The following is a 22849-nucleotide window of genomic DNA, read 5'->3' as shown; positions in this document are numbered from 1 at the left end:
TCACCCTTTCAGAGTGACTCACAACATGTCTGCTGTGAGGATGGTTGGTATGTAAACACCATGAAAAGATAAATGTGCACTGTGTCAACTGTGTGTGTTTGTGTGTGTGTGTGGGGGGGGGGGGGGGGGGGGGGGGGGGGTGTATGTCTGAGCCCTGGTGTCCAACGCCCATAGACAGTATTGTTATTATTATTACTATTATATATAGTATTTTATTGTTGAGCTACACGTTTGAACCCACTGGATGCATCCTGTTTAAATAATGATGTCATTATGGTTTTATAATGCACGTTTCTGCCTCTATTCTCTCACCAGTACAATGAACCATTGTGTCATCAGCCTTATTTAAAGTACAGTAGGTCTATTAGAATAGAAACATTTCCTGGTACACTTAGATAAGGCTATGGTTCTTTTATGCATTCAGAGGTAGAGTTATGCCTGACTTACAGCTGATCTACAAGCTCACAGCACGTGGCAGTGTGAGGACAGGAGGAGATCAGATCAAATAGTTGTGGGTTCATGAAGGTGAACAGGTTTTCTATGTTGATGACAAAGTCTTTGACCATGAGTAGGTGTGATGTAAGAGAAGATCATCTAACAAAGGAAACAGAGAAGTACATGATGACAGATTAATGAAGGTTTGACAGCATCTAAAGGAATGCAGTGTCACTAGTTTGATGTCAGGGCTCCTAACGTTGATCACAGATAACATCATAGAACACTAGACTGTGTTTTTGTCCTCTTCACCTTTTACTGTTTGCTCTGAAATAAGGAGATTTATTCTAGTTCTGTCCAATACATATTGAGATATTTTAAAATAATTATCAACACAATCTCCTCCCATGTTGTATATGATGAGGAGAGGAGAGGAGAGGAGAGGAGCAGAGCTTGATGATTGATAGGTGTCATGTTTGTCAGTGAAGGAGTACTGCATGGGAGGGGCCATGTCACTATACGCACACACGCATGCACGCACGTCTTATGGTTTAATGCAGGGGTTTTCAACTGATTTTGACCCAGGGACCACCATCCTGACTAAGAGCAACCTGTGGACCACCACAATTGTACGTGGTGGGTCCACCATATTGTCCAACTCCTAATTTCCGATACCAATATCAACCGATACCGATATATGCTTTTTAACCAAAAGTCAACTAATTGTCAGGAACATCACATATCTAATCAAATACAATGGCTATAATGTCAACATAATATCTAAAAAAAAATACAGTGATTGTGTTTGTTTTCAATGAAGTGAGTCCTGTGACTCAATGGTGAGTCCCACTAATCTTAGATTAGATGTTGGTCTATGTGACAGAGCAGAAGCATAATTGCTTTGATGCCTATAACATTAACGAGCGTCAACGAGTGTCAGCTGGACACAGACACACACACCTGCCCTCTGCAGTGCTCTAATTTGAAAGTGAGTGGGATCTGTCTCTTTTCTCTGCAAAAGCCCTTGAATATGATGGAATACACACACCATACAGTCAGAACTCCTGAAACGTATTAAAAGGCCCGCCCCTAGCCCGTGGTATTCAGCCCGGTCCGGCGCCCGGCCCGAAGTCCGAGGCCTTTTTATTTATTGATGTATTTTTCATTATTTTCGAGCGTGCTGCAGCTGCAGCTGCTCTCGCGCTCTGATAAAAACAAGAAGTCAAGAACACACACACACACTAAAAAGTACTTAGTTGTAGTTTTATTAAACGTAAGTTACCTAACTACTACTATTAAGGTGCATATAAAGCAAAGAACCAGCTACAAAGGACAGAGAGAGTGGTCTATAATAAAGCCGTTTATCCAACAATAAAGGGGAATGCCTCGACAAAGTCGTTTCCAGCCGCAACAAATAAGTAAACAGTTGGCTACAATAAAGCAAAATTATACAACAGGTAGTTCCGACCAAGCAATCTGATTGGTTGAAATAGCTATCTAGCCGTGCTTCAAACCAGCATCATATCACGGGCCTAATCACATTAATAAATCACTCCGCACTGCAGTCCGCAGTTCGCACCTGATTAGACCATATATATGGCACAGCTGTGCCAGTAGGTAGCCTGACCCACCGCCGCCACCGGAGAACAAACAGCTATGCAAAATGGACTATGTTGTTAATTTTGACTCATTTGGTGGAGTAAAATTACTCCCATTTCGTTAACAGTCCTGTGTATGTTATACTTTACCGTACGAAGGTATCGCACGGTGAAAATAGCCGATCTACAAGTTCACAACGCGTCGCCATCGCGAGGCGTTGTCAGCTTGTAGATCAGTTATTTTGGCCATGTGACACGGTCGTACGACGGAGCATATAGCCTACTGGAATCAGCTGTGTTGACGAGACGGTTCCTCAGTCAGAGCGCTGCTACAGGGACTATTTTGTCTCCGTCAAATAAACTCTTCTCTTTACAGGGAAACGGATAATAGCGACACATTTTTATTATGAATTGCCCCACAATATGAATACATGTGGATGTGTTTTGTTGGTAACTGTTGTATAATCGCAATATTACACTCGAGGGTGTGCTTTACCTTACATTATTGGCACTTCAGTGATGCTCGCGAAACTCGGCTGCGCCTCGTTCCTGACCGCATCACTGGTGTGCCAATAATGACGGTAAAGCACACCCTCTTGTGTAATATTGCTTAAATACAACTGTTACAGAATAAACCTGTGTGATACCAGACAGTCCAGTACAAAGTGCAACTGAGAGAGATGTCTGAGAGAGATGCTTAAACAATACAATAAATAAAATAACTCAGTTAGTGAATGATCCAGCAGCAAATAAGTACGCAACCAAATATGCATAGGCTAATAGTAATAGGCAGATTAATTGGCTGAGAGCTGTGCAAACACCAAATGGCATGCAAGCAAGGCAAGCCAGCAGTAATCCACCAAACAAATAGGCAAATAGGTCAACTGTGAAGATTAATATTCCGGAATAATTCCAGTCTGTAACACACAAACAAAAACTACTCCTCATTTTGAATCACGAGCGCCGTGAAGAAAAGGTATAGCATCCACAGTTGAAGGTTTAAGAGCCGTTCGCCTCTCCTCCAGTGTCCTATCCCAGCACAGCTGAAGACGCGCTCGCTGCTGCTGCTGCTGCTGCTGCTGCTGCTGCTTGCAGGTATGCTCAGCACCTGGAGTTTAAAACAGTCACAAGTCAAGGTTTAGCACTACATCACATTATATTATTTTTTTTACACAAAGGCTGCACATCATAAATATTCAAATAGGCTACATTTACAAAACACATGACAAGATCAAATGTGTTCATTTCATAAACTTTAGGCCTACAATATATCACTATAGACTATGATTTCAGAACAATTTGCTTTTGGGTGCATTCTCACCTGACGGGCGAGTCGTGACAGAGTGTTCTGATGTTGACGCCACCAGCCCAACAAATCTCGGTCATCATTAGGGTGATCACCTTCAAACAGACCCATTGCGGGACAGACGTACCCGTTCCGCGGGACACATGCATGCGCGCGCAGCGCACGTGCATGATTTTTTTGCGCGGTTCTGGGCGGGTTGGGTTCGTTTTTTTCCAGTTTTTGGTTTCTTTATTTCGGTTTTAGGGTTAAGATTAGGGTTAGGTTAGGGTTATGTTATTTCATTTTTATTTTTGCCTGATTTTACCGATTTATTATCAACACATTTTTTTTCATTTTTTTTTCATATATCTTTGATTTTCGGGACAATGCTCTGCTTTGACAGAGGGTCCAATTTCGGGACTGTCCCGCGAATTTCGGGACGGGTGGTCACCCTAGTCATCATCCATGCTGGGGTTATTAAAGGTCGAGGTATATTTTGATCTCGTCTACGTTTGTGTTGTCACCAGTGGTGACATTCTCCCACTCCGCTCAGAAAATCAGGCATTGATAATTGTCGTCTTGCGACAGCAGCAGCATCACTGCTGTTCGTGCTCACTGCTCAGCTTTACAGATTTACTGTTGTACACAAGGAGCTGTTTACACTTTCTGCACTGTGCAAAACCAACTTGATCGTTTGTTAGAGTAGTAATTAAATCAAACTGCTTCCAAGCTTCAGATTTTCCTGCAGTATTTGTGATTGCTTGGAGCTCCCCGCGAGCCAACTTTTCTTTTATCTTCTGCTTGTCCATCGTTCACTCACTCACACTGTGTGTGTGTGTGTGTGTGTGTGTGTGTGTGTGTGTGTGTGTGTGTGTGTGTGTGTGTGTGTGTGTGTGTGTGTGTGTGTGTGTGTGTGTGTGTGTGTGTGTGTGTGTGTGTGTGTGTGTGTGCCGGTGTTGTTGTCACGTGACTACTACTAGCAGCGTGCTGTGCAGCAGCGCAGTGAGACGCACAACCATGATGTGGATCACTATACCGGGGTTTTGCAAGCGGCCGATCATGTTCAATTATCATTTATCTGATCCTGAGCCTGGCCCTGGGCCCGTTTGTCAAATACAGAATCAGCCCAAGCCCAGCGGGCCTGCAGGGCTCTAATACAAATACACATTTACAAACTCACAACAAGTCTGCTGTGAGGAGTTGTAGCTTGTAGATCAGCTATTTCTGGAGAGAATGGTTGGTACGCAACCACCATGAAAAGATAAATGTGTGTGTGTGTGTGTGTGTGTGTGTGTGTGTGTGTGTGTGTGTGTGTGTGTGTGTGTGTGTGTGTGTGTGTGTGTGTGTGTGTGTGTGTGTGTGTGTGTGTGTGTGTGTGTGTGTGTGTGTGTGTGTCAACATGGGAGAGTGAGAACATATAATTATGTACAGTCCATGATGAGTGATTAATGAAGGTCATGACAGGACTTAGAGGAATGCAGTGTCTCAATAGTTTGATGTAAAGGAGTCTAACTTTGATCAGAGGAGAGGAGGAGGTCTGATGGTGAGGCTGTGGATCAAGGGTTTCCATGGATTATGATTGAGTGTTACTATGGTTATTATTATTATTGGATACTTTGAAACACTTTCTCTCAACTGACATAAATCAGCTTTACTTTACTCCAGTTCTGCTCTCCTTTGCCTCGGTGCTCCTTCTCAACAGATCACATGCTTTCTGTTGTTACTCTTCTCCTGCACCATGTTTCACTGTCTCACTCACATTACCTTTCATTGTCTGACACACCTCATACACTCCATTAATACATTGTCTTAAAACATATACATACTCGTATCCCACAAAGGATTGAACGGATGTTTTGACATGTTCAGTGAATCTTGTTGTCTTGTTGTCCTCATATGATGTAATCATGTACGGGTACAACATACAATACCACACATCTCCTGCTTCATATTAATGAGCATGTCATCCTGACACTTAATGAGTCACCAACATTATGCAGAAAAATAAATCATTATAATGAAACATATGTAGGCCTATATATTAGGGTTGTCCGATATTGGCTTTTTTACTGATAACCGATATACCGATATTGTCCAACTCTTAATTACCGATACCGATATCAACCGATACCGATATATGCGGGGATTATTGTGATTAGGGTAAGCCCAATTTCATATCACACACACCATATACAGTAAGAACTCCTGTAACTTATTTATAAAGCAAAAAAAAAAAAACTTTTTTTTTTTTTTTTCAAAAAACGATACCGATATTTTCCCGATATCAATTTTTATGCTAATATCGGCCGATAATATCGGACATCCCTACTATATATATTATTCTTTAAAAACAAAAAGGAAACAAAGAGGACATGTTTGTCCATGTACGGACATGTTGGTGACCCCTGACCCTCCATCCACAGCCTAAAAGTTATGTCACCTCTGATCAAAGTCATGTTCCTTCACATTAAACTATTGTGACTCTGCATTTAATTACAATCCTGTCATGGCCTTCATTAATCACTCATCATCTACATATCTTTTTTGTCTCTCAAGTTTCCTTGTTCCAGTGTTCCATTGGCATTTTATCTTTGACGTTTCCGTGAGAAGCATTTAACATGTAATTATTATGTCTAATAAATCAAAACAGATCAAGTGTAGCTTGTAGGGAGTGTCTGTTTCCATTGTTAGGTGTGCATGCCTTGGACGTTCTCATCAACAGAGAACACCTGATCACCTTAATGGAATGTACTAGCTACCGTACACTGCCAAACCAAATGGTTTATCAGGTAGAACTTGATCTCCTTCTGTCCTCAAAAAACACTGTCTTTTGAAAAGCCAGCAATCTCTATATTAGCCATATGATGTATAATACACACCCACTCACCTTTGCAGCTAAGTGGTCCCTTTTGAGGTTGAAGCACTGTATGTACTGATGATGAGACTCAGTAGTTAATGCAGACATGCTATTGTTTTAAAATGTGCAGCACATTGGAATAGACCCTATGACACAGTAGGAGTCCATTAGTATACATTTACAGGTTGGAATAGACCCTATGACACAGTAGGAGTCCATTAGTATACATTTAGGGCTGGCTTGTCCAACTCATTTTGGGGTCTGGGCCGCATTGGTCAAAAAGTGACTTGAGGGCAGACTGGGCACACAGACACAGAGACACACATGCGCGCTCATGCACATTCAGTTATACATCATTGTTTTTCAGTCTGTTGTCTCAGTCACTGCTATAACTACAGTATATCACTTTAAAATAAATTATTATGAAGATTATATATACATTAATTATGAATTAATTAATTGCACGTCCCACTGGAAGGAGACCCTGGGGCAGACCAAGGACCAGATGGGGGGATTACATCTCCACACTGGCCTGGGAACGCCTCGGGATCTGTTGCCCCCGCGACCCGGCTCCGGATAAGCGGTTGAAGATGGATGGATGGATTATAAATAAATGATAAATATGTTCAGTAAATAGCTACAGTACACAACATTATTTTTTTAGGCCTACTTTCAGCAATGAACTCAGTTCAGTCTTTTTTATTGAACAATAACGAAAATTCAGAAAATGGCAATGAATCAAAATAATGATGTATTTGTTGATGTTCATTATGGTGGAGCTTGTTATTTTTTATTGATAATGAGCACCTTATCGATCCTGTTTATTGAGCCGAGTTTTTATCGAGCCCACTATTGATCTTTTTCTATTAATTTATGGAAAGACATGAGAGGACAAATTCTGAACTTTCTGAAATGTATTGGCCTGTTGTGACTGTTTGTGGCTGAGTGACCACCATCTAACATTAAATGAAGATGACTAAAGTAAAACATATGTTTGCCTATCATTAAGTATTAGTGATAAGTGATAAATGGCTTTATATAATGAATAGTATGCCTACTGTAATAATTACTATAAAATCTCCATGTCTCTTCAGCTCTTTATAAACAAAAAATGCATATTTATTTTTTCTATTCTTTTGTCTTTGTTTTAGCCAAAATATATCACTAGCACTACATTTTACTAGGGTCTTCAAATACAGTACTTTTCTAACAGACAGAAGGCAAGTGACCTTTTTACTTTTGGAAAATAATATTGAAGAAATTGTTAACTGGTTAATGTGTGTACTGTCACTTTAAAAGCACAATTTATACTTCATCGTACAACAGTGTCACACACCAAACATGGCCGATCTCCAAGCTCCAAGTCTGTTCGCACCACGTAGTGAGCTTGTAGATCTGCCATTGTCTGCAACGATAGACTGAGAAGACAACGCACATTGAATATGTGACGCTAGGCGACACTAGTCATTTATTCACAGGGAGTTTTTAAGAGTTTCCTAAACGCATTACTAAAATTGTACACCCGTACAAATGGAACCAAATGGACCCTTACGGTCCCTTTAAAGAAGCGATGTTACGATGTATCCAATAGTGAGCCAATAAAATTCCTCGTCCTTGTTTCCCTGGGCAGTATACACTTTTAGACTGACATGTTTGTGCCAGCGTGGGTGATTAGATTTATTTCTTGATCTCCTCTTGTCTTGATTGTTTAGACATGACTTGGCCATTGTTCTCACAGAACAAGTTTGGCCACTTTTAGACCTTCACAGTCAGAGGCAAGGGGGGTTGTGGGGGATAACTGCCTGCCGGTCTTTTTTTTCTCATTCGTCTTTTTTCCATTAGAGCTAGTATGAAAAGGTGTGTTTTTTTTTAAATCACTTTGCGGGCCGCCATGGACCTTTCCGCGGGCCGCTAAAAGCCAGCGGGCTGCCACTTTGACACCCGTGATTTAGGGCTAGGCCACTGTGTTTTTAGTAAGATGATTATTATGCATGTACGTGACAAAAAACCTTGCAGCTGCAAACAACTTGATTTGAGACAGACAGCAAGCATGTTAAGTTCACTCCCCTTCAATAAAGTGTTGCTTTAAGTTTTACACTTCACATTTTGTGCAGATTAGCTACAAAACGTATCTGAGATGTTCATTTCATGAGTTTTTTTTAGCTTAGTTTGTACAGAGTCAGGTTAATTGTTTCCCGCTATTTCCAATCTATGTGATAGTGAAGTAAACTGTCTCCTGGCTGTAGCTGCAGAATTATTTCTCTGGTCTGTTGTTACTGCATTAGCTGTTTCTCACCTCAAATGTTTTCATTACATATTTTAGTACATTTTGATCTTCACCTGCCTTATCTGTTTTATTTGATCAATTATATAATTATATATGTTTTTACATGGTAATGAGAATGTTTTGCTTATTTTACTGCCATTTGCACTGATGAAAGTCCCATATGGACTTAAGCTGTCAAATGAAATGAGTTACCTCATCTTAAAGTTAACGTGTTAGGCTGTTTGTGGTATGATGCAGGGATAACAGGATAGCTGGGTACTAGGGACATCTGGGCACCTCCATGTAAAATTGGCTATTTGGTCCAACATGTTAAAAAATAAAAAACTTGTAAAATGTTTTAAAGTAAAGTGTACATGATTACAGGCTTAAACGTTCACATCATGTATACTTTACATTACTTAAGACCGTTATTCAAATATATATATTTTTTACATTTTGGACAAAATAGCCAATTTTACATGGAGGTGCCCAGATGTCCCTAATGCCCACCTATCCTGTATCTAATGCAGGAGGCAGAGGAGAGGGTAATGGCATTAAGTTATTGTGGAACATCTTGCTCATTAGCATAAGACATCCAACATACTACATTTCTGGTGTGAAATGGCACGAGGGACGCCCACAAAAAGACCTTCCCAAAATCAGCGTGCTCATATGTGCCCTTTAGTGGACTTTGAGCACCTGCCCTTTCACTGCTCTGTGCACGGCCCTGGTCTACTGTCATGATAAACATGATCTTTATTTATTATTATAAATAAGTAGTGATGTCTGAACCTCAGTAACATCATAACAGTCTACTGTCATGATAAACATGATCTTTATGTATCATTATAAATGAGTAGTGATGTCTGAACCTCAGTAACATCATAACAGTCAATACAGACAATATATAATAAAATAAATATTATAAAGTAGTGAGAGGGGAAAAAGCATGTGAAATGGCAAGAGTGGCGTGAGGCCTGTGAAGAGGTTGTATTGCGTGACTGTTTGTAAATCTGTTGTATCTGTGCGTGACAGCGGCGTCACTAAGTAGCAGAGCTGCCAAGTCTCACCCTTTCAGAGTGACTCACAACATGTCTGCTGTGAGGATGGTTGGTATGCAAACACCATGAAAAGGTGTGTGTGTGTGTGTGTGTGTGTGTGTGTGTGTGTGTGTGTGTGTGTGTGTGTGTGTGTGTGTGTGTGTGTGTGTGTGTGTGTGTGTGTGTGTGTGTGTGTGTGTGTGTGTGTGTGTGTGTGTGTGTGGAGAGGGCGTGTTAGTAGTATTTAAATGACGGTCGGTTTCAGCCGTGGCATTTATCAAAGCTCCGACCAAATGTACGCTAGGATTGGCTGTATAGGAGGATCCTTTGATAAATCTCACTTGGACGTTGGCGCACAGGGCCATTTTAAAGCGAAAAATACGCTGTTTTCTTTTACACTCCATTGATACATGAGGGCCATTATCTCTATAGTCAAGTGATCAAGACGGTTCCTTCCTGGTTGGTGAATTCTGAACATTGCTGGCCCACAATAACCTACCTGACCTGGCGGAGACCTGTGCTCCGAGGAGAACTTTTTCTAGTTATGTCATGTATTTTTCTCTCTCTGAGAGTGTGTAACATTGAATAGAATAATAAGTGTATTATTCCACTCAGAGTTAAAGTAACAGAGATGATTTTATCATACAGGTTGTTTACCTGCTGTTCCTCCAGTCCACCTCATTAATAAAACACACAATGGCTGACCAGACACCTCCACCTCCACCTCCACCTTCAGCTCCACACATCCAGGTAGGCTGAATACTTTATATTGTTCATTCTTTATTCACAGCTTTAACATAATCTTATAATTATAGCTGTGTGGATTTGAGTGAAGTGGTTTCAAAGCTTAAAAAGGTTTCCATAAATGGTGTAGTAAATTACTATTAATGATAATAATAATAAAACTAAATAATTACAATGTCACCGTAGGTCACAGAGAGATTAAATGATTTCATCACATCCACTGATGTGTGACAAACGTGCCTCACTTCAGTCTGTCACTCTATAATAAAATAACTCTATAAAACATATACAATATATATATTTGTCAATGGGCTTAGTTGTTCATGTCAATAACAGAGCTTTTGCGTCATTGTCTTTTTGGCATGGATAGAGAGTATGTTTTGCACCCTGTCCGTCCGTCCTTCCGTGTGTGAGTGTGTGCGTGTGTCATTCTGTCTGTGAACAGCTAATCTCTGGCACCGTTGGCTTTATCGCAGTGAAACTGGATGCACACACTCCCTTGATGCCCATTCAGAACCTCAGCCCCTGTTATAGTGCCACCAGGAGGCCAATTTGTGCTAAACAATTATTTTTTACAGTACTCCAACAGATTTTGTCAAAAAATCCCACAAATCGGTACATAGTATCTCTATAGTCATTGAACTAAACAGGTCTTTCAGATTTTTCATATTCCATCCTGATTGGCTAAGATTGGCTTCAAAAGTTTGCAGGAGTGCTCTGTTTTTAACACATTGCCTCAAATCATGCACCGTGTCCGATTGCAGTGGAACATTCCACGCACATTCACACTATGTTGAAGAACAAATGCCACCCTTTCAGAATTGCCCTATTGTAGCGCCACCAGGAAGCTGTTTTTTTTAAAAACATTTTTGGTAACACTTTACTTAAAGGTTGGGTCTATAATGCATTATAACAATATTTGTAATGGATTATAATGCACTTATATGTTTATAATTATGCATAACTTATTTCATTTTTCATTACTATTATTATTTCATTACTACTACAGTATATGAAATCACATAGTGAGCTTGTAGATCTGCTATTTTCAAATAGCCAATGCAGCCAGATCTTCAATCTTATCTGAATGACTGTTAAATGTATGAAACAGTGGACACAGAAGGTGGTGGGTCTCTGGTTGAAAAGCACTACTGTAGCCAATATCATATTGATTGATTGATTGAATACTTTATTAACAGTTTGCAAAACAAGCACAGAAAGTACAGTTCTATACAAAGGAATACTAAAAGGATTTAAACCTAGAAAGCACTATGGCTTGTTTCCATTGGGTCCTGTGTATTCAATTCATCAATACAATACATTATGTTGTCTAATAGCGCTCACTCAGTCATGATATGATTAAAATAACATGAATTGGTACAACAGGATGCTGATGATGGCTCACCTTCAGAAAAAAGTGATGCAGAAAAGGGTGAGTTTGTTTCTGTTCTTGTTACAGTTCAATGCTTAAGGTAATAAGTAAGTTGTTAGCTGGTGCTACATTTTGTTTGTCTAGATGGACATCCTCAATATCATATCGTAAAACTATAAATGTACCAGTTGTTACATTACTATTTATGTAGGGATGTACAGATGAGAGCTTTATTTATCATTCATATAATGACATTGTTTTCTGTGACATATTTATCTCAACCATTCTCTTTTTTCCTCTTGCAAGCAGCACAGTTTGTGACGCAGAACAGGGCACGGTTGATTCAACACACCTCCACAGTCATGGCTATAGTAGACAGTCTAGGAACTATGGTTCATCATGAGATCTATCAAAGTATTGAAGCTGAGAAGACACCTATCAAGCAAATGAGAATGCTGTATACAACGGTGCTAGATCAAGGTGCAACAGTCGTCAGAGCAGCATTTTATGATGCCCTCAAACAACACCAACCCCACCAGTTGAATAGCGTTGGTAAGACCAGATGTATTGACCACAAACATGTAGTTTGTTAGTCAGACATTAAGGCTAAAAGGATAACATAAACAAAGTCCAGGGGAATGGTGTCCATGTTGGTCCTATGTATTCAATTAATCAACATAGCATAATAGATGAACATAATTATACATGTCATTAACAAATACAAACACTATATGTACAAAGGAGAACAAGGAAAAATGGTGGCAGTGAATGACACCTCCTTTCAATGGAAATGTACATTTACCTCCCCAATGAAAACTGACCCATACTGTAGTTCAGCAGCTACTGCAACACACACATGATCTGTTGAAAACATCACCTGTCTGCAATGTGTAACTGGTCTTAGCTTCTAAGCTTAACCCCAGAAATTACCCCCCCCCCCCCAAACTTTACTGTACATACATATTCATTGACGTCTTGTTTATTATTGTATATATTGTATGTCTTTAAATGTCTTGATGAATTGAATACACAGGACCACAATGGAAACAAGTCCCTAGGACTTTTTGTGTTATCCGTTTAACCATCATTGTAAAATCTTACCACTGTACTAGTTACAAACTGTTGCAAAGTATTCAATCAATCAATCAAAAATCCTCTTTCAACTATAGAAAGACCAAGACCTGTCATTTGAGACACACCACTTTTACCATTACATTACTTTTGTCCTCTGTTCTTTGGTCATTTAGAAACTCTTGCTCCTCAACTCAAGATGAATCTGAAGACGAGGTTTCAGCCTTTCTTTGGGTGGAAACTAAACGAGGAAAAAGGAATCTCAACACCTCTGGAAGAGATCTTCACAGAGATCTACATCACAACGGGAGGGAGTGGACAGGGCAATATTGAACATGAGGTCAGACAGATTGAAGCCGTGTCCAGGAATTCAAACACACAAGAAACATCAATCAAATCTGAAGACCTCTTTGAACCTTTACCTCCAGAAAATAAACCAATCAGAACAGTGATGACAAAGGGAGTGGCTGGCATTGGGAAATCAGTCCTCATTCAGAAGTGTGCTTTGGACTGGGCAGAAGACAGAGCCAACCAGAGTACTCGCTTCATGTTTCCATTCACGTTCCGTGAGCTGAATTCTGTGAAGAAGGAGTACAGCTTGGAGCAACTTATTCATGACTTTTATGTTGAAACCAAGGGCGTACCAATCTGCAACTTCAACAATCCCAATACTGTGTTCATCTTTGATGGATTGGATGAGTGTAGGCCTCCTCTACAGTTTGACAACAGTGAGATTATAACTGATGTCACAACGCCAACCACGGTGGCTCTATTGGTCACAAACCTCATCAAGCGCAAGCTGCTTCCCTTTGCTCGCATCTGGATAACCACACGACCTGCAGCAGCCAATCAGATCCCTTCTGATTATGTTGACAGGGTGACAGAGGTGAGAGGATTCACTGACCCCCAGAAGGAGGAGTTCTTCATCAACAGATTCCGTGATGACAAGAAGCAGGCCACAACAATCATCTCACACATCCAGACATCACGAAGCCTCCACATCATGTGTCACATCCCAGTCTTCTGTTGGATCATTGCTGCAGTTCTGGAGAACCTGTTGAGACTCAACGAGAATTTAGCTCTGCCAAAGACCCTGGCTGCGATGTTCATCCACTTCATGCTTGTTCATTCCAAACAGAAGAAGGCTAAGTATCATAACGAAGCTCAAGCACATTCTGACTTGAATCCAGATCAGGCCATTCTGTCATTGGGAAAACTGGCCTTTGAACAGCTGGAGAAAGGCAACCTGATCTTCTATGGAGAAGACCTGACAGAGTGTGGCATTGATATTGAAGATGCAGCAGTTTACTCAGGAGTGTTCACACAGTTCTTTAAAGAGGTGCATGGGTTGCACACGGACAAGGTGTTCTGCTTTGTCCATCTGAGTGTTCAGGAGTTTCTGGCTGCTCTTTATGTATTTCACTCTTTCATCAACACTGGTGTCAACCTGCTGCCACATTCCTTCAAATGGTCTAAGCTCGCTACAAAGAAGGAAACTCGCTTCTACCAGAGTGCTGTAGACAACGCCTTACAGAGTTCAAATGGACACCTGGACCTGTTCCTCCGTTTTCTGCTGGGCCTCTCACTGGAGACCAACCAGGAGCTCTTACGTAGACTGCTTCCTATGAAGACACGAAACATGTCGAAGACCAATAAGAAAACAATTGAGTACATCAAGAAGAAGATCCAGGAGAATCCATCTCCAGAGAAAAGCATCAATCTGTTCCACTGTCTGAATGAGCTGAATGACCATTCTCTAGAGAAGGAGATTCAACAGTACTTGAACTCAGGAAGTCTCTCCACAGCCAAACTCTCTCCTGCTCAGTGGTCAGCTCTGGGCTTCATCTTGCTGTCATCAGAAAAGGATCTGGACGTGTTTGACCTGAAGAAATACTCTGCTTCAGAGGAAGCTCTTCTGGGGCTGCTGCCATTGGTCAAAGCCTCAAACAGAGCTCTGTAGGTGAACTTATAACTGGATACATGTTACATTTTATGTCATCTTATTTTATAGTCAAGGAAATACAAACGTTTATTATAATCACGATTGTTTCGTCAGGCTGAGCGGCTGTAACCTCACAGAGAGATGTTGTGAGCAGTTATCATCAGTTCTCATCTCCAGCTCGTCTAATGTGACAGAACTGGATCTAAGCAATAATGACCTGCTGGATTCCGGAGTAAAGAAGCTCTCTAGTGGACTGGGGAGTCCACACTGTAAACTGAAGACGCTCAGGTCAGTATTTCTGAACCTTTTAAACAGAAGAACATTTATACAATGGCTTAGATACACATGGAGTTTACCTGATTAATGTATTCATATTTTATTAGGAGGAGACATACTCATACTGTGGAATGCAAATATCAGAGGAAATACAAATCCCTTAAACATTTTTATTAAACTTTAGAGGTCTTTTCAGGTTATTAAAACATTAGAACATGAATAAACACAATCATTGCCAGGTATTCATTAATTAATTCATCCAAAACTGCCAGCGTTTTTTACCTTATTTTGACTTGATCCACAGAGAGTCACAATGTTTACACGGATGTAAACAAAGGCTGTCTGGGAAGGGTCTCGTCTATCCACTGGAACAAAAACATAATGTTCATTTTGACCGTCTATTCTGTTGTTATCGGCAGTTGAATATGGCTTGTTTTCACCAAAAAAAGAAATCCAAGCTAGATGTGTTTTTGTAGATCTCATAACATATAACACATCTTTTTTGGATGGCGTCACATCCGTCCATTCGTTCTCTCGCAGTCAATGGATCATCCATAGGTTGCGGAAGAGCGCCCTCTAGCACAATTTCTAAGATTTTGTTTTTGTATTGACGTAGATCTACGTCCCAGGGGCCCCTGACCTCCGGTCCATAAGGGGCCCCTGACCTCCGGTCCCTAAGGGGCGGGACAAAAGGTGAAAGAGCATTGATAGTTTTAGGTATTAGAAGTTCAGGCCACTACGCGGCCCTCAAACCTATGTCGCACCACCAATCCAACTGATATGCCCATATATGGGGATCTAGAGTCCTTGTCCCTTTTATGCCCATATAAGGAGATGTCTTTATCTGTCAGTCCATTTATGGGCATGCCCCCTTTTATGCCCAAATATGGAGCTAAGTGGTTTGTTTGTGCCTTATTCCATGACGACACATTGAAGTTAGACAACACACTCCATATTTGAAAGAAAGGGAGACATTTAAAAAAATACTGATAATAGCTGATCTATAAGCTCATAACGTGTCACATTGTGATGCGTTGAGCTTGTGTATCAGTTATTTTCACTAATATGGAAATAGAGCCTAAGTGGTTAATTGATGTATTTTTATGTTTGGTTCTCTGGATTCGTTCATCGAAATGTAGTGGCGTGAAAATCATAATGTAACAGAGAGTGTGTGTGTGTGTGTGTGTGTGTGTGTGTGTGTGTGTGTGTGTGTGTGTGTGTGTGTGTGTGTGTGTGTGTGTGTGTGTGTGTGTGTGTGTGTGTGTGTGTGTGTGTGTGTGTGTAGGTTGTCAGGTTGCATGATCTCAGAGAAAGGCTGTTCTTATCTGGTCTCTGCTCTGAGGTCCAACTCCCATCTGAAAGTGTTGGATTTGAGCGAGAATCATCCAGGAGACATCGGGATTGAGAATCTGTCTGCTCTACCACTGCAGACTCTCAGGTATTTATTTATTTATTTATTTATTTATTTATTTATTTATTTATTTATTTATTTATTTATCTATCTATCTATCTATCTACCAGGGACAGTGCACATTAATCAACATGTCAGTTTATCACGTCCACGTAAATGAGCCAGAGTTGGCAAATTTTCATCTGCAGTCCCTGGAGCAGGCTGTATAAAAAATGTAGCTAGTCGGGGATCCAGTCACCGAAAATTTGAGAGGACCTGTGATGTCACGCTATACTTTTTTTTTTGTGTTTTTTCTATTAATTTGGTCATTAAGGTCCACAGAATGAGAGGCCTGCTCTGACGGAAACATCGCGAAAAAAAGTTATGGGCATTTTTGTATAATGAAGCCTTTATGTTTTTGCCCATTTTCGCCTATTGTAAAAAACTAGGTTTATTTTGTTAAAGTGCTCAGTAGGTTGTGTAGGCTGTCAATAAATGATTCCCAGATACACAGAACACATATGTGAACAACACCAAGTCCAAAAATACACTCACAAAGCCTTTCCAAATGATTTATAGACATTTTTGGTACCAAAAATGCACCCGTTTTTTGCATTTTCCCCAATACTTTCATCTTTACTTCAATAGTAATCAACTTTGCCATGGGTTATGACATCAGCCAATGTCTCATTATTTTCATCAATCTGTATAATCATTCCACAAAAAAATAAAAATAAATCAACCCTAAATTAAAGGAACTGTGGTGACTTTATTACCCTTATGCTCAAAATTCCCAGAGCCTTTTTTTTTTACTTGAAAACACCTGTACCCCCACAAAAGAAACGTGTGCCATGGGTCATGACATCAGTCAATGACTTATTCTTTTCAAATATATATCAGCAAATATTTTGATAACTTTAGTTTAAACATTCTTTACATTATTATTAATTTCATCATGCGTCTCGCTAGCCAATCACAGCGCGTCTGCGAAGTTTGAAGTTAATTTCATCATGTGTCTCGCTAGCCAATCACAGCATGTCCTGTAAAGCTTAGCCTATGGGCGTGTTTTCCACAGCATGGCGTCACAGCGAAAGACACATTTTCACGACGGAAAGAAAAACTTTCACCACAGATGGGTCCTAAACCCTCTTATAGGAGCACAGCCCAGCACAGCCTACTAGAGCTTAAAACAGCCTATTAGAGACCAGTAGAGTCTAGTACAGTATAGCTTAGTACACCCATGACTAGTCCAGCCTTTTGGGAGAACAGACTAGGGGAGGGTGGTATATAGGCTATACTAGCATGGAACAGCCTGGACTAGGCTAGACTAGGTTGTACTAGGCTGTACCAGACTCTAATAGGCTCTATTAGGCTGTACTAATCCATTGTCTGACCTGTAGATACTCAGACCATTGGGATTAACCACTGTGTACATGGGCAATAGTTTGTGTGTGCACGAGCAATAGTTTTGCATGAACATTTGTAGGCCAAATTAAAGTACTGGCTTCTATAGCCTAATAGAGCCCAGTACAGCCTAGCAAAGCCTGCTAGAGCTGAAAACAGATTATTAGAGCCAAGCAGAGTCTAGTAGGTAAAGCCTAGTACATTCAGGTCTAGCCTAGTCCAGCCTGGTGGGAGAACAGAATAGGGGAGGGGGTACCAGGCTATGCTAGGACTGATAAAGCTGGACTAGGATAGATTAGGCTGTACTAGGCTGTACTAGACTCTAATAGGTTCTATTAGGCTGTAGTAGTCCCTTGTCAGCCCTGTAGATACTCAGACCATTGGGATTAACCACTGTTTACACGGGCAATAGCTTGTGTGTGCACAAGCAATAGTTTTGCATGAACTATTGTAGACCATAGTACAGATCTGCCTTTTACAGCCTAATAGAGCCTAGTACAGCCTAGCATAGCCTACTAGAGCTTAAAACAGCCTATTAGAGACCAGTAGAGTCTAGTACAGTACAGCCTAGTACACCCATGATTAGTCCAGCATTTTGGGAGAACAGACTAGGGGAGAGTGGTATAGGCTATACTAGCATGGAACAGGCTGGACTAGGCTAGACATGGGTGTACTAGGCTGTACCAGACTCTAATAGGCTCTATTAGGCTGTACTAGTCCCTTGTCAGCCCTGTAGATACTCAGATCATTGGGATTAACCACTTTCTTTCTTTCCTTTATTTATTCAGGGGAGACCATTGAGAGCAAAGCTCTCTTTTTCAAGGACACCCTGATAACAGCAATTAAAACAAATGAAATACATACATAATGAAAAACCATAACAAACATTTGAATCAAATTACGATCATCACAGATACAAATAAATATAGTGTTACATGACACAGGAGCTGCAGTTACTATGCAATGTGTCCTCAAGCAGTACCCTAAATGTTTCTACTGAGACCAATCGCTCCAGTTTCAGAGAGTCCTGAAGTTTGTTCCATTTGTGTGGAGCATAATACATGAAAGCAGTCTTTCCTTGTTCACTGTTCTTCCGTGGACTTGTATCTAATGTGTGATTGTGAACGCGTTGCATGTCCAGTAACTTTTGGCTCTAAAAGCGAAGATAGGTACAGAGGAAGCTTACCACACAAGGCCTTGTAAATAAATAACATACAATGCTACTCTCTCCGTACTGCGAGAGAAGGCCAACCCACTTTATCATATAAAATACAATGATGGGTGAGATATTCATCACCAGTGAAAAAACGTAGGGCACTGTGGTACACTGCATCGAGAGGCTTAAGTGTGGAGGTTGAAGCATGCATGTACAGCACATCACCATAGTCAAACACCGACATTATGACAGATTGAATAACAGTTTTTCTGCTGGTAAAGGAAAAGCAGGACCTGTTTGTGTAGAGGAAACCAATCTGTCCTCGTAGTTTTTTAGTAAGGTTCTCCACATGAATCTTAAATGAGAGCTTAGAATCTAGCCAGATGCCCAGGTATTTATAAGAGGAGACCAGCTCAATTTGTTCACCTTTAAGAGTGTAAACACCCGATGAGGGATTTATGTTTAGATACCTAGTAAATACCATACATTTAGTTTTTTCAGTTCAGAACAAGCTTAAGATTAATTAAAGCCAACTGAAACCTATTAAAGGCAGTCTGCAAATGTGCAGTGGCCACTTCTATCGTCGGGCCAATGCAGTATAAAATTGTGTCGTCAGCATAGAAATGGACATCACAGTGCGGGGTGGGGATTGCAATATTATTAACATAGAGAGTAAATAAAAGGGGGCCCAAAATTGAGCCCTGCGGGACACCTTTACCAATAGACATAGAACTAGATTTACAACCATCATCTACAACAGCCTGTGTTCTATCCGTCAGATAACTGGAACATGGGCAATAGTTTGTGTGTGCACGAGCAATAGTTTTGCATGAACATTTGTAGGTCAACGTAGAGTATTGCCTTCTATAGCCTAATAGAGCCCAGTACAGCCTAGCATAGCCTGCTATAGCTGAAAACAGACTATTAGAGCCCAGCAGAGTCTAGTACAGTAAAGCCTAGTACACCCAGGTCTAGCCTAGTCCAGCCTGGTGGGAGAACAGAATAGGGGAGGGGTACCAGGCTATGCTAGGACTGATAAGGCTGGACTAGGATAGATTAGGCTGTACTAGGCTGTACTAGACTCTAATAGGCTCTATTAGGCTGTACTAGGCTTGTGTCAGCCCTGTAGATCCTCAACCCATAGGGACTAACCACTGTGTACATGGGCAATAGGTTGTGTGTGCACGAGCAATAGTTTTGCATGAACCTTTGTAGACCACAATACAGATCTGCCTTGTACAGCCTAATATAGCCTAGTACGGACCAGCACAGCCTACTGGAATTTAAAACAGTCTATTAGAGACCAGTAGAGTCTAGTACAGTGAAGCCTAGTACACCCAGGTCTGGTCTAGCCTAGTCCAGCCTTTTGATGGAACAGACTAGGGGAGGGCGATATAGGCTTTACTAGCATGGAACAGACTGGACTAGTTAAGACTAGGTTGTACTAGGCTCTACTAGGCTCTATTAGGTTGTACTAGGCTGTACTAGGCTGTAATAGGCTGGACTAATAGGTTCTATTAGGCTGTAGTAGTCCCTTGTCAGCCCTGTAGATACTCAGACCATTGGGATTAACCACTGTTTACACGGGCAATAGCTTGTGTGTGCACAAGCAATAGTTTTGCATGAACTATTGTAGACCATAGTACAGATCTGCCTTTTACAGCCTAATAGAGCCTAGTACAGCCTAGCATAGCCTACTAGAGCTTAAAACAGCCTATTAGAGACCAGTAGAGTCTAGTACAGTACAGCCTAGTACACCCATGATTAGTCCAGCATTTTGGGAGAACAGACTAGGGGAGAGTGGTATAGGCTATACTAGCATGGAACAGGCTGGACTAGGCTAGACATGGGTGTACTAGGCTGTACCAGACTCTAATAGGCTCTATTAGGCTGTACTAGTCCCTTGTCAGCCCTGTAGATACTCAGATCATTGGGATTAACCACTTTCTTTCTTTCCTTTATTTATTCAGGGGAGACCATTGAGAGCAAAGCTCTCTTTTTCAAGGACACCCTGATAACAGCAATTAAAACAAATGAAATACATACATAATGAAAAACCATAACAAACATTTGAATCAAATTACGATCATCACAGATACAAATAAATATAGTGTTACATGACACAGGAGCTGCAGTTACTATGCAATGTGTCCTCAAGCAGTACCCTAAATGTTTCTACTGAGACCAATCGCTCCAGTTTCAGAGAGTCCTGAAGTTTGTTCCATTTGTGTGGAGCATAATACATGAAAGCAGTCTTTCCTTGTTCACTGTTCTTCCGTGGACTTGTATCTAATGTGTGATTGTGAACGCGTTGCATGTCCAGTAACTTTTGGCTCTAAAAGCGAAGATAGGTACAGAGGAAGCTTACCACACAAGGCCTTGTAAATAAATAACATACAATGCTGCTCTCTCCGTACTGCGAGAGAAGGCCAACCCACTTTATCATATAAAATACAATGATGGGTGAGATATTCATCACCAGTGAAAAAACGTAGGGCACTGTGGTACACTGCATCGAGAGGCTTAAGTGTGGAGGTTGAAGCATGCATGTACAGCACATCACCATAGTCAAACACCGACATTATGACAGATTGAATAACAGTTTTTCTGCTGGTAAAGGAAAAGCAGGACCTGTTTGTGTAGAGGAAACCAATCTGTCCTCGTAGTTTTTTAGTAAGGTTCTCCACATGAATCTTAAATGAGAGCTTAGAATCTAGCCAGATGCCCAGGTATTTATAAGAGGAGACCAGCTCAATTTGTTCACCTTTAAGAGTGTAAACACCCGATGAGGGATTTATGTTTAGATACCTAGTAAATACCATACATTTAGTTTTTTCAGTTCAGAACAAGCTTAAGATTAATTAAAGCCCACTGAAACCTATTAAAGGCAGTCTGCAAATGTGCAGTGGCCACTTCTATCGTCGGGCCAATGCAGTATAAAATTGTGTCGTCAGCATAGAAATGGACATCACAGTGCGGGGTGGGGATTGCAATATTATTAACATAGAGAGTAAATAAAAGGGGGCCCAAAATTGAGCCCTGCGGGACACCTTTACCAATAGACATAGAACTAGATTTACAACCATCATCTACAACAGCCTGTGTTCTATCCGTCAGATAACTGGAACATGGGCAATAGTTTGTGTGTGCACGAGCAATAGTTTTGCATGAACATTTGTAGGTCAACGTAGAGTATTGCCTTCTATAGCCTAATAGAGCCCAGTACAGCCTAGCATAGCCTGCTATAGCTGAAAACAGACTATTAGAGCCCAGCAGAGTCTAGTACAGTAAAGCCTAGTACACCCAGGTCTAGCCTAGTCCAGCCTGGTGGGAGAACAGAATAGGGGAGGGGTACCAGGCTATGCTAGGACTGATAAGGCTGGACTAGGATAGATTAGGCTGTACTAGGCTGTACTAGACTCTAATAGGCTCTATTAGGCTGTACTAGGCTTGTGTCAGCCCTGTAGATCCTCAACCCATAGGGACTAACCACTGTGTACATGGGCAATAGCTTGTGTGTGCACGAGCAATAGTTTTGCATGAACCTTTGTAGACCACAATACAGATCTGCCTTGTACAGCCTAATATAGCCTAGTACGGACCAGCACAGCCTGCTGGAATTTAAAACAGTCTATTAGAGACCAGTAGAGTCTAGTACAGTGAAGCCTAGTACACCCAGGTCTGGTCTAGCCTAGTCCAGCCTTTTGATGGAACAGACTAGGGGAGGGCGATATAGGCTTTACTAGCATGGAACAGACTGGACTAGTTAAGACTAGGTTGTACTAGGCTCTACTAGGCTCTATTAGGTTGTACTAGGCTGTACTAGGCTGTAATAGGCTGGACTAAGCTGTAATAATAATAATAATAATAATAATAATAAACTTTATTTGTATAGCACCTTTCATGACATGAAATGCAGCGCAAAGTGCTTTACAGAGCAAGAATACAGTTACAGTTACAACCAATTTAACAATAAAGCAAACAAAAAATAAAATAAAATAAAAGCAAAAGCA

General features: G+C 40.8%; 2 protein-coding genes across 2 annotated transcripts in view; both read left to right on the top strand.

The window, feature by feature from the left end:
• Positions 1-22849, top strand: part of LOC311056092 (NLR family CARD domain-containing protein 3-like) — a 119297-nt gene that overhangs the window by 17690 nt on the left and 78758 nt on the right. The gene's annotated exons all lie outside the window — the stretch shown is intronic.
• The window catches only part of LOC311056094 (NLR family CARD domain-containing protein 3-like), a 133998-nt gene that overhangs the window by 87669 nt on the left and 23480 nt on the right, over positions 1-22849 (top strand). The window contains exons 6-10 of the mRNA XM_084072477.1: positions 11612-11657; positions 11904-12149; positions 12845-14624; positions 14725-14898; positions 16172-16324. Coding sequence (XP_083928603.1) covers positions 11612-11657; positions 11904-12149; positions 12845-14624; positions 14725-14898; positions 16172-16324 — 2399 coding nt within the window. The remainder of the gene's footprint in view (positions 1-11611; positions 11658-11903; positions 12150-12844; positions 14625-14724; positions 14899-16171; positions 16325-22849) is intronic.

This window comes from Gymnoscopelus microlampas (assembly GCF_963454915.1).
Source record: "Gymnoscopelus microlampas genome assembly, chromosome: 11".
Classification (NCBI taxonomy): Eukaryota; Metazoa; Chordata; class Actinopteri; order Myctophiformes; family Myctophidae; genus Gymnoscopelus; species Gymnoscopelus microlampas.
This window is presented reverse-complemented; position numbering and strand designations above follow the sequence as displayed.